This window comes from Eubalaena glacialis, chromosome 11 (assembly GCF_028564815.1).
Source record: "Eubalaena glacialis isolate mEubGla1 chromosome 11, mEubGla1.1.hap2.+ XY, whole genome shotgun sequence".
NCBI lineage: Eukaryota > Metazoa > Chordata > Mammalia > Artiodactyla > Balaenidae > Eubalaena > Eubalaena glacialis.
Genome location: NC_083726.1, coordinates 29,746,404 through 29,760,412, shown reverse-complemented (window position 1 = coordinate 29,760,412; position 14,009 = coordinate 29,746,404). Strand labels below are relative to the sequence as shown.

The 14,009-nt window shown below is 36.0% G+C and overlaps 1 protein-coding gene across 2 annotated transcripts; it reads right to left on the bottom strand.

Annotated features, from left to right (window-relative positions):
• Nucleotides 1-4,696: 4,696 nt before the first annotated feature.
• On the bottom strand, nucleotides 4,697-11,905 carry LUM (lumican). Of its 2 annotated transcripts, XM_061205154.1 has the most exons (4): nucleotides 11,707-11,905; nucleotides 9,774-9,891; nucleotides 8,421-9,308; nucleotides 4,697-5,452 (listed from the first exon to the last, which is right to left on the bottom strand). In XM_061205154.1, the coding sequence occupies exons 3-4, from the start codon at nucleotides 9,286-9,288 to the stop codon at nucleotides 5,298-5,300; spliced, it is 1,023 nt and encodes a 340-aa protein (XP_061061137.1). In that variant the 5' UTR covers nucleotides 9,289-9,308; nucleotides 9,774-9,891; nucleotides 11,707-11,905; the 3' UTR covers nucleotides 4,697-5,297. The 2 variants fall into 2 exon arrangements, with proteins under 2 accessions (XP_061061137.1, XP_061061135.1); XM_061205152.1 differs by lacking the exon at nucleotides 9,774-9,891.
• Nucleotides 11,906-14,009: the final 2,104 nt, after the last annotated feature.

The following is a 14,009-nucleotide window of genomic DNA, read 5'->3' as shown; positions in this document are numbered from 1 at the left end:
TGAATTTATCTTCTTTATTGTTTGAATTCCTTATGAACGTCAACTTTGTTAGAGGAGTAATTTGTTGGTCTTGTTCACTACTGAATTCCTGACACTGACGCCATTCCTGGAGTATAGTGGAAGCTCAATAAATATTTATTGAATGAATTAATGGAAAAGTTACAGATAGAGGCACAATAGAGGGAGCTGTTAATTCTAGCTCAGAACTTTGATAAAGAATTTTTATTTTTATGACACAGGATTTTCCTATTACGATAAAGGATATTAATTCTGAGGAGGTTAAGAGGGATTTATGGCAAAAGGACAGAGTAGCTTAAGGTGAGTTTGAAAGAGTTTGTGTCAGTGTTTCCAAGTAGAAGGAGCATAAAGAGATCCCAGGAAGAAAAGACAGAGTTTTCATAGACACCAGAGCAAAACCAGCTGCAAAATGGTAAATATGGTTGCAGCATCAAGTGATTTAACACGGTGCCAGTGGGACCTGGCAAGCCTGGTAAGAGATGAGTCTGTAAAGGTAACCAAGGACCAGATCAAACAGGACATTTGATATCCCAGGTGACTAGTATGCTGTCTTGTGGAGCCTGAGTCTCATCCTGAAAATGATGGTGCATCATTGAGTCATTTTAAGCAAGTAAATAATGAAGGACCCGGTTTATATATTAGAAAAACTCACTCTGGTAACATTGTGGATGATGAAGTTAAGCAAAACATGAGAATCTTTAGAAATCTAGATGAAAATTGAGCAAATTATAAAATAAAGCAGTGGTAGTGGGAATAGAGAGAGGTTTATTTGAGACATAATTCATAGATAAGGTGGCTAAAGTTCTTGAATATTTTTAAAACATAGAATGTATTCTCTTTTATAGAACAGCAGTTACACTTTAAGGGGACAAGACAAACATATAGGTGATACTCTTTAGGTCAATCAAAACGTGAAAGAGGAGTTACTACACAGTAGAAGTGCAAACCAGGGGTTAACAAAGTGAGCTAAAAATGCATGAGACCTCACTCTTCTTATGTTGCCTAAATTTCTACTTTTCCCTAAATGTGTTGTAGTTCAATTTTTTATATCTTATTAGGAAACAAAATCTACTGAATGCGTGAGTGAATGAATAAAAATACCTAGCTAGATATTTAAAAAATTCATTTCTGTTTATTTCATATAATTATAGCATGTCTACTTTAAATTTTATAACATTGTTATTTTATATACACCTTTAGTTCCTGGTAGTAAAGTTGCTTTAGAGTTCACTTTAACTCAAATGAGCATTTTCTTTTACTTGAGAGTAAAATGTTAAACAAGTTTACATGATTGTTGCAAAATCCAACCAAAGAAAAATCTAAGGTCATCATTATGATAAAATTACTGCTATAGAAAAAACCAGAACCCAGAACTTAAAAAATCACAAGGAAAAAAATTCACAGTCCTTTGTAAAACCAACCTTTTAAATTATCCAGTATTTCTGAAAACAGCTATTACCAGTTGGAGAACTTTTAACTAAGAAATCAACATTCCTCTAGCTCATTTAGTGGTCTGTCTTCCATCTGTAGTTTTGTACTTATTAGGGCATGATAATTCCTCACAAACCTCAAAACCCAAGGACATCATAGTTCTCCTTCACCAGAAAAGCATAACTTAGCCTTGATTTTCAAATGGAGATGTTGAAGGACTTTCTCATTTTCCATTCCCCCTGCTCCCCACCTCCCTGTGCCAAATCAGGGTCGATAGTTAAGTCTCCAGTGAATCAATCTTAGTAAAAACTAATAATCCACATGCATCATTGCTTTAATCCATTCATGGGGTTGTTTATCCAGAAGGAGACAAAATCAGAATCATTGTTAGTGAGATAGTCAAGAGAAGTTCTTGCTTTAAATTCACCCTGTTTTGACCATTTCCCCTAGGTACCTTCTTGAACATTTAATCAAAGTAAATCCTAAGCCGTCTCCCTTGATGGAGTACCTTTTCTTGGAGAGAAAGGAGCAGAGACAGGCAAGAAGTATCTGTGAAGCAACTCTTGAGTTAGTTGGGTGGCAGAAGTGGTACATGTTATCTTCATGAAGTTAGCTTAAATAAATTAGAATACAGGAAAAATAATATTTTTTCTCATGTGTATGTACTGCAAATGACATGCTTCTTTCTATTCTGCTTCCCTAAAGAAAAGGATGTTTCTGCTTTTTAACTGTTTGGGATTTCAATGGCTGGATCCACACTAAGTCGGTGTTTTTAAAAATGTGTATTGCTGACCACCAGTATAAGAATCACTTATTCTTATATTCTTTAAAAATGTGGAATCCTATGTTGCACAACGTATCGGGTCTGTATATCTGGGGCACTGTGTTTGGTAATCTGCATTTACAAAATCATTTCAACATGCTGATTATACACTTGAAATGTTGGAAAACATTACCATAACTGGGGTGGGAGTGGGAGGGATGAGAGAAGAGCAGATAAGGAATCTTCAATATCCTTTCCTCCCTAAGGCTATCACAATGAGTGAAAGAGCAAACAGTATCTTCTCTTCTCCAGCTCTGCCCTGGAGAGATGGGGTCTGGCCGCTAGAAAGAGGAACTGTCCCCAAACAGTATCTAACTAGTGTCTTCCTCAGATGCTTCTGCAAGAAGTGCGACTTTGTGCTTAATTTGGTCCTTGTCAACCAAACATTAACTACAAGGGGAATTGCTGTTTTCAGAATTACATAATATACGTGTCACACATCAGCCAGTCAGTGCTGTCTTAACTGATAATGGTCCTTTGATGATAGGCCATTTTACCACAAGATAGAGTTCACTAAAAATGTTCTGTTAAAACATATTATACTTGAGAGAGATGATGTCTTTCTTTTAGACACATTTGAGACTATATATATGCTCATACAGGGATGAGTATAGTTGACTGAACAACATTTGGCTCCAAACATATGCTTTATTGTTAACTAGGTAGGTAGAAGTTATAAATTATATGCCTTACTATTTTCCCTTGTATAGAATCCTGGATATACTTTTTCTGTATTATAAATTCTAATGTTATGTTACAAATATAGTGGTTTCAATATAAAGTGATATTTTAAATCTCATTTTCTGAAACTTTTATATACATTCAACATTTTCAGTCCTGGGAGTTATCTGCCATTTTTGCTTACAACCAACTAGTGACTGCTGAGATCTTACAGCTGCTTTTTATTTGATATAATATCATTGCGTATAAATCTGTAAAACCAACAGGAATGGAAATAATGACAAATATCCAAGGAAGTTGTGAGATTTAAATACTGTAATATTGTGATTTATAAGAAATATATATTTGGTCATTCAGATGATCAAAATATACTTCTTATATATACATTTGGTCTTTGTCTAAGGTTTCTCGCTCACAACTCCTAAAGCCTTTGAAACTTCCTGAATAAGAGCAATAAGGTGTCTTTTGTTATGTTAATGAGGTGATTTTGGGAAGCTCTTAGGTAACCTAAGGATTGGGGGGGCTTGTTGCCAAGAGATCCAACCCGTGATTAGAGTGTCTGAACTTTCAGTTGCTCCCCCTCACCTCCTGGGAGGGCAGAGGTGCTGGAGATTGAGTTCAATTGCCAATGGCCAATGACTGTTTAATCAGTCATGGCTATGAAATGAAGCCTCCATTAAAAACCCAAAGGACAAGATTCAGAGAGCTTTCTGATTGGTGAACCTGTGGAGATTTGGGGAGGGTGGCGTGCTTGGAGAGGGCATGGAAGCTCAGCACCCTTTCCCCATACCTTGCCTTGCATCTCTTCTATCTGGCTGTTCCTGAGTTGTATCATTTTATTTCATTTATTTATTTTTTTGGGAGTGCTGCGTTGAGACTTAGTTGCGGCAAGCGGGATCTTTCATTGTGACACGTGGGCTTCTCTCTAGTTGTGGCGTGCGGGTTTTTTTCTCTTCTCTAGCTGTGGCACACAGGCTCCAGGGCACGTGGGCTCTGTAGTTTGCGGCACGCAGGCTCTCTAGTTGAGGCGCATGGGCTCAGCAGTTGTGGCACGTGGGCTTAGTTGCACAGCGGCATGTGGGAATCTTAGTTCCCCGACCAGGGATCGAACCCGTGTCCCCTGCATTGCAAGGTGGATTCTTCACCACAGGACCACCAAGGAAGTCCCCCCTGAGTTGTATCATTTTATAATAAATGAATAATCTAGTGAGTAAAGAGTTTTCCTGTTCTGTGAGCTGCTCCAGCAAATTCCTCAAGTCCAGGACAGGGTCTTGGGAACCTCTGATGTATAGCTTGTTGGTCAGAAGCGGAGGTAACAATCTGGGCTTTCAACTGGCATCTGAAGTGGGGAGGGAGGGCAGTCCTGTAGGACTGAACCCTTAACCTGTACAATCCGACACTGTCTCCAGGCACATACTGTCAGAACTGAGTTGAACCGTAGGACACAATTGGGATCTGCACACTTTTAAGTACATATTGTAAGATGTGTTTAAAAACTCTTTGCAGGTGGATGCTAGAAGCAGATAATTTAGTTAATGAAAAATTCTATTTAACATAAGTAAAATATTTCAGGCTAGAGATTTTTTTTTAATTCTAATCTATTATTTTATCTATTTTTTATAAGAGAGATACGAATTTCACAAGAAGTCAAACACAGTGACGCCATTTGCTATGTTTTATTTTGCTATTAGCTTGTTAAACATAACATGCAAATAATCAAAAAGAAACATACATATGACTTAGAGTGAAAAATAATTCTAGAAAAGAAAAGTTTCATTAGGTAAGTATATATTCCTAACACTAAAAATACTGCTTTAATTGTATGCGGTTTCATGAATTTTGTCTAATTTGCAAGATCATTTGTCTCAAAATTTACCATCTATTTTTCAGCTAAACAAATTTGAACACTGAATTTTGAACATTGAGATAATTTGCTTCAAGACAGTAAACATCCATATGCATGTAATCCATGCTTTTTAGCACATTAAGTTAACGTTTAGAAATTATAAAACTTGGCTGACTTCCACGAAACCAGTAAAAAGCTTTTCACATCATTTGACAGGAGATAGGAAAAAAACCACTAAATTTACAAATAAAGCATTAATTTTATTGTCTATGTGTGTGTGTGTGTGTGTCTGTACTTGTGATGAAACAGGCCTGCCTTTCATCTTTTCTTTTAAAAAAGTAGTAAAATGTTTACAAAACATTTTCCCTCAGAATTTGAAATTTATGGAAGTAATAAACAGCAACAAAAAATGAATACTATAAAAACTGACACACAAATAAACATAACCATAAACTGCTGTTCCAGGATATATCTCAGTATAATTGGAATTAGTAGATATCAATTAACGGTGATCTCATTTGCTACACGTAGACATTCATACATATCAGGTGGCAGACTGGTTTGGGTGATGCGATTGCCATCCAAACGCAAATGTTTGATCTTGGAGTAGGATAATGGTCCCAGGATCTTACAGAAGCTCTTTACTTCAAACTCTGGAAAATTAAAGAATGAAACACTTCAATCTTTTTTTTTTTTTTTTAGTACATGGGCTTGAAACCATAATTTTTAAAAACTTTCAAATCTATAATAATATCCAATAAAACTTTTTCCCACTTATTTGATGTATCTTTGAATTTGGAGCTACTAAAGGAATATTTCAGACTACCAAATAGCCCAGCAATATTTAGTAAAGAATACTTATGGTAGGTCAGAAGATTTAATGAAATGTTTCAAGGAAGAGAACTTATTTAAGTTCTTGATTTAGAAATACTTGCTTATAGAAGGACACTCAGTGAGTGTGTCATATTGTCTAAGCTTTAGTTTGAAATATTAAGTCTAGCCTGAGGAAACCTAAGATTGGTGCTGTTATATGAGCAATCTCACCAGTGTAAGTATTCTGGGTTTTTGCCTCTTAAAATAAAAGGGGTTAAATAGATGAACTCTAAACAGTTTTCCAACAACCGCACTTCATGACAAAGATTCAAAACTCCAAAGCAAAAACCAAATCATGGAATGTCCACCATCTCAGCTCATGCCCTTTTCTTCTGTGGTCAAAAAGCTGCCACAAATGAACAACTGATTTAATTTTTAATGGACACTAAGAAGTTTACTGGATAGCATGGTCTGTGTATGTATATAGAAACTGCCTATGGTTGCCCAAGTCTATTTCAGATTAATGTTATCTGGTCCTGTATCGTGTTATTTTCTTTCATTCTTCAACTCTAGCTAACAAAGACTTCAGTGGAAGCCCAAACACACTGCAGTCCTTTCCTCTAAGATGTTGTCTTAAATAACTCATCTGTCAAATTCCAGGGTTCTTGGTTATGGTATCTGCCTCTGAAGTATGGAACAATGGAAAAAACATGGGTTTCGGTCTATATTAGTTTTTTACCTCTGTCGTTTACCATCTGAGACATTTATCAGATCTTCTCTTTAGATATATCTATCACACTGTGTGGCATGAAGATTACATTAATTAAGGTATGTAAAGCACTTCACACAGTGCTAGCACATACTACGTACTAAATAATTATTGGTGTCCTTTTAATTTTTTCTGTTTTCTAAATTGCTTTACACTAGGAAGATCTGTGACTAGCTTAATGCTTAAAGTTGCAAGTTTGAAATATGACAAATTGTTTTTGGCTGGGTATTTCCTAATATTAGAAAAACATTAAGGGACTCTTTTGATCTTAAGAGAACGTGGGCAATTGGTATGCATAATTATTATGCGGCAAGATAAACTAAGTTGAAGACACACATGCAAAGTCACACGGCAAGAATTCCTGAAATATGTAAACCTTAGTGTCAAGGATAAGGAAGGGAGAAAGGTAAATACTCACTTTCAAATGACTGTATGTGCTGGGCATTGGGATTTCAGTCTCAGCTAGGCACTGAGCAGCTGCTGGCATTTCTCCCATAGTCCATCTGTCCCATCTCCTACACTGGCTCTTCCTTTTTTACTCATACAATGAAAACTGTTTTTTCCACCTTCAAATGCCCCTGCATCTGTATCTCTCCCCTTTCTTGTCTCAGAATAGGAGGTAGTCTTGCTCCTGCAGCTAACCTCCACCCACCAAATCTAATGGATTTCTTCAGCCCTCAAACGTCTTAAATCCCATTAGCATTTTGGCCTGTCTAAGTATCCTTCCTCCTGACCACAAATGTTTATAATGTGGGACCATATATTGCCACATAGTGAATTTTCCCCTGGAAACAGCTGTAAGGGTTTAGCTCTGATAGCTTGACTGTGTATTATATGACAAACAAGCTTTGCAGACACAAGAAAGAACACATGGCATTGCAGAGTTGGCAGTCATGGTCTCCTTCATGAGAACACCCCAACCCTACTAGGAGTTACATGAAACTATTGCAGAATTACTATTGCAGAATTATATTAATAAGGCACACTGAAAATTTTTTTTCTGATAAGAGTGTCAATATCCTTACCCAGTATGACAAGGGAACCAACTTTTATAATATAAAGATGTTCAATTTCAATAGATTATTTTGCACATAAAATCATTTACTATGTGAATCAGTGTTTCCCACCTGAGTTTTCATTTTAAAAACTTCATCTGTGAATTATAGGTTTTTTCTTCTTCCAGCTTCAATTAAAGAATAAGGTAGGGATTGGTGAATGTCAGTTTCCCATCTGAATCTTTATAGCTTAAATTGAAAAATGTCCCAGGAGACCAGAAGAGTACATAAGCAGCTCAAGTGGAATAGGTCAAACTCCCACCCAGCAGATAAATGAAAAATAAACTATGGAAGTAAGAGAAAGGAAGGAGAAACTGTGGGAAAATCAAATGAGGTGAAGGGTTGTGTATAAGAAAAGGGGCTTTGTAATTCTAGTAAAAAATATTCCAAACCCTTTTCATATTCCTCCTTAAACTTTCTCACAGTCCTCATAAGAACACCATGAAGACCATACACACCAACCATAACAGGGATAACAGAGATAGATGATGGTCATGATAGCAGAGTAATAGGTTGAGTCTCAAGTAAAGATGTCAGAGGAGACCATGAGTGCACACGGGCTGCTCTGGGGACAAGCAGGAGAGAGATGTAAAAGCCTCTGCTGTTTGTGGACTTGTTGATTTCTCCCTCAGCTACATCTTGTCAAGAAATAAATGTAGACACAAATCGAAGTCATGAAGGAGGCAAATAATAAACAGATAAAAATCAAGAGATAACGCAGCAGGATTAATTAGCCCAGAGTATTAAATTTGAAGAAATGAGTGCTTAAGTTCTATGACCTTAATGGTTTCTTATCTGGACACTCCAAAGCAAAGCCAGATATTGGATAAATAGCTAAGCTAGAATTCTATATTCTAGAGAAATATTTTGTTGGCATTTTCATTTTTTTAAACTGGAGCCAGATGCAGTATTTGTGTCGCACAACTTAGGCATTTAAAACCTTGAGGAAACATCAATCAATCATAGGCACAGTTTTCTACTTACTTTCAAGTTCATTGACCTCCAGGTAATAGTTTTCAAGGTTTTCATTGACAGTCGGTATGTTTTTAAGTTTATTATAGGAGAGGTCCAGCTCCAGCAAGGATGATACATTAAAAGAATTTCCAGGTATTCCACTATCAGCAAGTTCATTATGAGACAAACGCAGATACTGCAATCCATTAAAACGCTTGAAATACTCATCAGGGATGTTGCTGATCTTATTGTTGTCTAAGTAGAGAGTTAGAAGAGATACTGGGAGACCAGAAGGCATTTTGGTCATCTGATTGAAGCTCAAGTCAAGGTATTCAAGTGACTTAAGACCTTTAAAAGCAGCTGAAACAGCATCCTCTTTCAGCTGATTGTGTTGAAGGTGGATAAATGTCAGGTTAACCAGTCCGTCAAAGGAGCCAAGCTTCGAGATCTTGTTGTTAGTGAGCTGCAGGTCCACCAGAGATTTGGGAAGTGGGCCCACAGATTCTGTCAGATTGTTGTGATTTATATGCAGCTTCTTCAGTTGTTTCAGTTTAGAGAAAACTTTTCCTTTTATCTTGGAATTTTCTAGAAGGTTATGATCTAGAATGAGCCACTGCAGATCAGTTACGTTTTCAAAGGCCTTATCATCAATATGGTCAATCTGGTTATTCCTAAGGTAAAGGTACTTGATTCCAAGAGGCACCATTGGCACACTTTTCAATTTCAGCTCATCGCAGTACATGGCCGTTGGGTAGCTTTCGGGGCAGTTACATTCTGGTGCACAGTTTGGTGATGATCTCCCATAAATCGATAGGGGGAAATCATAATCCTCATAGTAGTAGCTGCCACTGGCACAGCCAATTAATGCCAAGAGGAGAGGAAACATACCTAGATTCATTTTGGCAAATGCTTTGAATCCTAAATAAAGTGGAAACATGTATTATTATAAAATAGTATCCTTTCAGGAAAAGTATACTAAGAAGAAAGAAAATGCATTAGCAAATGTGAATTTTATTATTTTATAGTGCTTTTTTTTTTTACTACACTAATGATGCCTTGTTAATTTGCATTTGAGGAGTAGGTTAAGGATATACGTTTACAACGGGTGGGGAAGTGAACAGATTCCAGGGCAGATTGCATTCACATGCGCCCCCTTCTGGGCAAGCCAGGCCTAACTGTCCCAGTCAACCTCTCTAGGTCCTTCCTTAATTAAATATCTTCCTGCAAGAGGTTTCTGGGAGGTGCCCATTAACCACCATGTTAGAACACTGCTTCAGAATACCTTCAAAACCAGAAGAAAGGAAAACGAGAAGACATTTGTAAATTGTACCCTCTACCCCACCATTCAACATCATTGAAATGTCTCATTAAGTAGATCCTTACTGAGAACGTGGGCAATCTGTGATGTTGTCTGGAGGAAAGCTGTTCTTCTGTGTGTGTGGAGGGGGCGTGGTGGCAGTCGTGGCACGTTCCTTTAAAAATGTCTTTATGGTTGTTGATTCTGAGGAAGGGGAACAGAAGTCTTGGTGGGGGTGTGTGCATATTATTTCACCTTTTGTTTAACATTCTATGTTTTTAAGCACATTACAAAACTGTGTTTGAAAATTAATATTTAGTATATTAGTTTTAGTAAAATTAATGTTTATTAATCAAGGAAATGTCACAAACTCTAAACATTTTTTAAACCTAGAAAGAGGTCTAACTGGTAGAGAATGATATTCTTTTCAAAGATTTGAATGAATGTTTTTCTTTCTCTCAATCACTCACAATTTGTCTACGTTCTTCATGTCAAAATTTAAGAAGGCAGGGTTTGCTTATCTGGATTTTAGTGCTCTCACTGAATGGAAGTGGGATAGATGTGGAACTGAGGAAAGTCTGTATTAAACAGTGGCATTAAGAGCCATGTAGGAAAGGATAAATTTGAGAACATAAATTAAAAACAATTTGTAACAGTGATCTTCTTATATGAACCTCTTTCTAAGGTGAGGTTCAAAGAAGTACATTTCAATCGCTTGAGGAAGCACCGGGTCAGCAATTTAGGTAAAGGGAAATAGGATATAAGAGTTGGGCTTTTGTAGAATGAGGAGTTATAGCTGAGCAATTGGTAACTCTGGGAGGGAAATTGTTAATGTGAAGCAGTATCCACATTCCAATGGATACCATAAAATAAAATCTCTTCCTGTGAGAAACACACAAGCTTTTGGATCTAGGTAGTTTGGGATAAGCAGGATTTTCTACTATCAGGAATTTTAAACATCTTTGCTTTGCTTTAACTTGGAATTATAAAGCACTTTATTTTAGCAGATGAAACACTCAAAAACATTGTTAGAATCACTCTTACAACTGACATAATGTAGCCAGATTCTTTGTAAATTATTCTCTAAGATTATGATGGAGTCATTTAATTTAGTTGACAGGACTTGGCCATGAGATCTATTACATAGTGCTAATGTAATTATAGGATTCTTTACGAGTTACAGTTATGTTAATGTTGTAAAGATTTTTCTTACTTCATTAATAAGCTTCCACCTTAGTTTAATTCAGTATACACTAAACTAGACATGGGAACTATAGTGTGAATAGTAATGGAAAATGCTTCCATATTTTTTGGCAGAGTCAAAACAAGGGCTCTGAATTCAAAGAGAATCTGTAACCATATAATGACTCCACTATGAAGCAAAACCACGCTTTACTGTCCCCCAGTTTTTTCAAATACCTGTGGCTATGAAGAAAATGCTTTTTTTTCAAAAAGTAAATCATATTTACCAGAATTTCTTTAAAACATGTTCCTGTTTCTTAAGACATACATCCACAATCCAAATCTTTAAAGTTAACAAAATAGAAATAAATAATCCTTTAGCTCACATTTTATAACAGCATAAAATGTTTATGGCAAGTTATAATAAATTATAACAACATACTTGTAGCAAAATATTTTGATGACTGATTGAAATGGCCCTTCTTTGCTCCAAAATTAGGTTCTAACAATACTAACATACTTAACTAATTAGCATGAAATAGCAAACATTTTAAATGCCATACTTTTTCACTGTGTCTAATTTTCTCATTCCAACCTTGAAACTTTTTATAACTTCCTTAGCTAAGTAAGGCATTATAGACTGTATAAAATGTATCTCAAATCCATAAATCATGGAAAGTATCTTAAGCAAAATGTGAAAGTAAATGCTCAAAACTGTGGATTTGCTGTTGAATAGCAATTGGCAAAGTTGCTCTGGAATTTTTTCTGTTCCTGTTAACAATAAACACCGTCCCAAACAGTCAGCATCCCCAGTGCTATAGTTAAAACAGCACTTACCTTACTGTCTCGACACTGCTTTCGTTAATTCTTAAAGCAGATGCTCTGCTTGGTGGACAAGAATCCACCAATATATGCTGTAAACTCTGTCAGGACGGAACTGGCTGCCAGATTCTTAGTGATACAAGAGCTGAGTGGGGGAAACCCAGCCCAGTCACGCCAGTCTCTGAATGGAGTTATGTCATTGTGGGGATCTTGTGGTGTGGCATGCAGACATTCTGCTCTCTAACGAGGTGCAGGTGGACTTGGGGAGCAAGGACAGCCCAGCTCACTCCCTATGGAATAAGAGAGAGATACATGCTGCACCAGCCCCAATACCATAGCTTTTAATCCCAAATTGAGTACTGCTGCAAACGAGGCATCTCCAGTGAGAACATTTCTCGGACAAAGCCCTTTACTTCTATAGCTGTGACAACAATTAAATGCAATTCTCTCAGCTAACTATCATGTTCATCTAAAGGTCTCATAAATCAACAGAGTAAACCATTTCAGGAAAATGCAAATGAGCAGACTCAGAAGAGTTGAATTCTTTTTGCTCATTACTCGTGAAATCTGTACTGATTTACTTGGACTAACTTAATTTTTAGCCAAGGGGGAAGCTTACATTAGTTTCTACAATATTTAAATGCTTCATTTATACTCTGATACAAGTGATAAGCAACAACATTTCCAGTTTACTTATGTTAAACAGACTCGTTTTATGCTCTTCGGGTCTGGAATCAATCAGTAATATTCTGCCTGTTTCTTATTTTGTGGATTTAATTTAGGAATTCATCCAAAACCTTAGTTGGGGAGAGTATTCTATGGCTTATTGCCAAAAAACATAAAAGAACATGAAAGAAATAAATGTATCCTAAAAATATCACAAAGTAATTATTTTTCACTCTGTCTTTGCATGCTAGCAGTATTTTTTCAAAACTAAAAATTATGCTAAGTTGTAATCTCCTAAAGGCCTGGTTTGGTATATCTTTCCTTATCATTTCATGATGCATGCTTCTAGAAAATGAGAGATCTACTCAATATCTTGTCTATTTCATTTTGTGATTGTATCAGCTTTATTTATATGATTTTTTCTCTCCAAAATTTTCATTTCCTCATGTTTATAAGGACTCTTAGAATCAGATACTTTAAGTTGCCACATTCTAAGATTTTTCCATTTTAAAATAACTTAAATATGTCACTTTTTAGCTATGAGACCTGTTGAAAGTTATTTAATCTCCATGGCCACTGATGCATTTGCCCGAAAAATTAATATTAGTGTAAATGTCTCATTTTTGTCAGAGAACTGTTAAAAAAACAAAAGATAATCTTATTGAAAGTAATTCATAGAATGGTAAGGTGATTCATAGCATAACATTTTAAGAAAATTTTAGAAAGGCCTCAGTTTTACAATAGAGGACATGAATAAACTTAGAAGAAATCAAGAAAAAAAAGACAAATAGACCAATCACATATAATTAGTGGCTCATTGTAAGAGACAGCTAAAACAATTCTAAGCATTAACCTTGTGTGTCAAATTCCATAATCTGAGATTTTGTGTGAAAAATTCCAGCTATGTATTCCAAGGATTTTTCTTTATGAGCAATAAATGTGTTGTGGTATATGTAATAAAGTTTAAATGCATTAAGTTGGATTTAGCTCATTGTGAAACTGATATTGTCCACATATACCTTTTTCTATAAAATTAGTTCTGTGAGACCAATAATTGGATAATGTTGCACATTTTAAAGCATATTGCTTGGGCCCACTAGAAAGAAATGAAATTAATATTTATGGTGTATCTACTTTATTCTATGCTTTATTCTCAGAATTTTCACATATTTCTGTTTAAATTTCATGCTTTAAAATCCATATGAGTATTATTTTCACATTTTCAAAGAAGTAAAAATGGAGACTCAGAAAGTCTAAATAATTTACTAAAAGTCACCTAACAAGTAAATGGAAGAACAAAGTCATGAGCATCTTCACCCATTGGGAAGAGGGTGGACGGGACGGAGCTGAGACAAGGTAGTTAATCAGTTTAAAATATTTTCTAGGCAATATTATTAGCCGTTTAGAAAAGGCTTAAATATTAACCAGGCAATAGTTTTTAAATGGTAAAAAAGTTAGCTAAGCAATCATTTCTTTCTTTGTATACCACATGCTCACATCCCCACACATGCCCATGTGCACAGGTTAGAGCTTCTGGGTGAGGTTGGAGCTTTCCATCCTGGTGAATGGAAATCAGGTCCTTTGCGGTAATGGATGTTGGAGATTTCATCAGAATCCATGTTAAAATGATTAAGTTGCCCCCTCAGCCCATC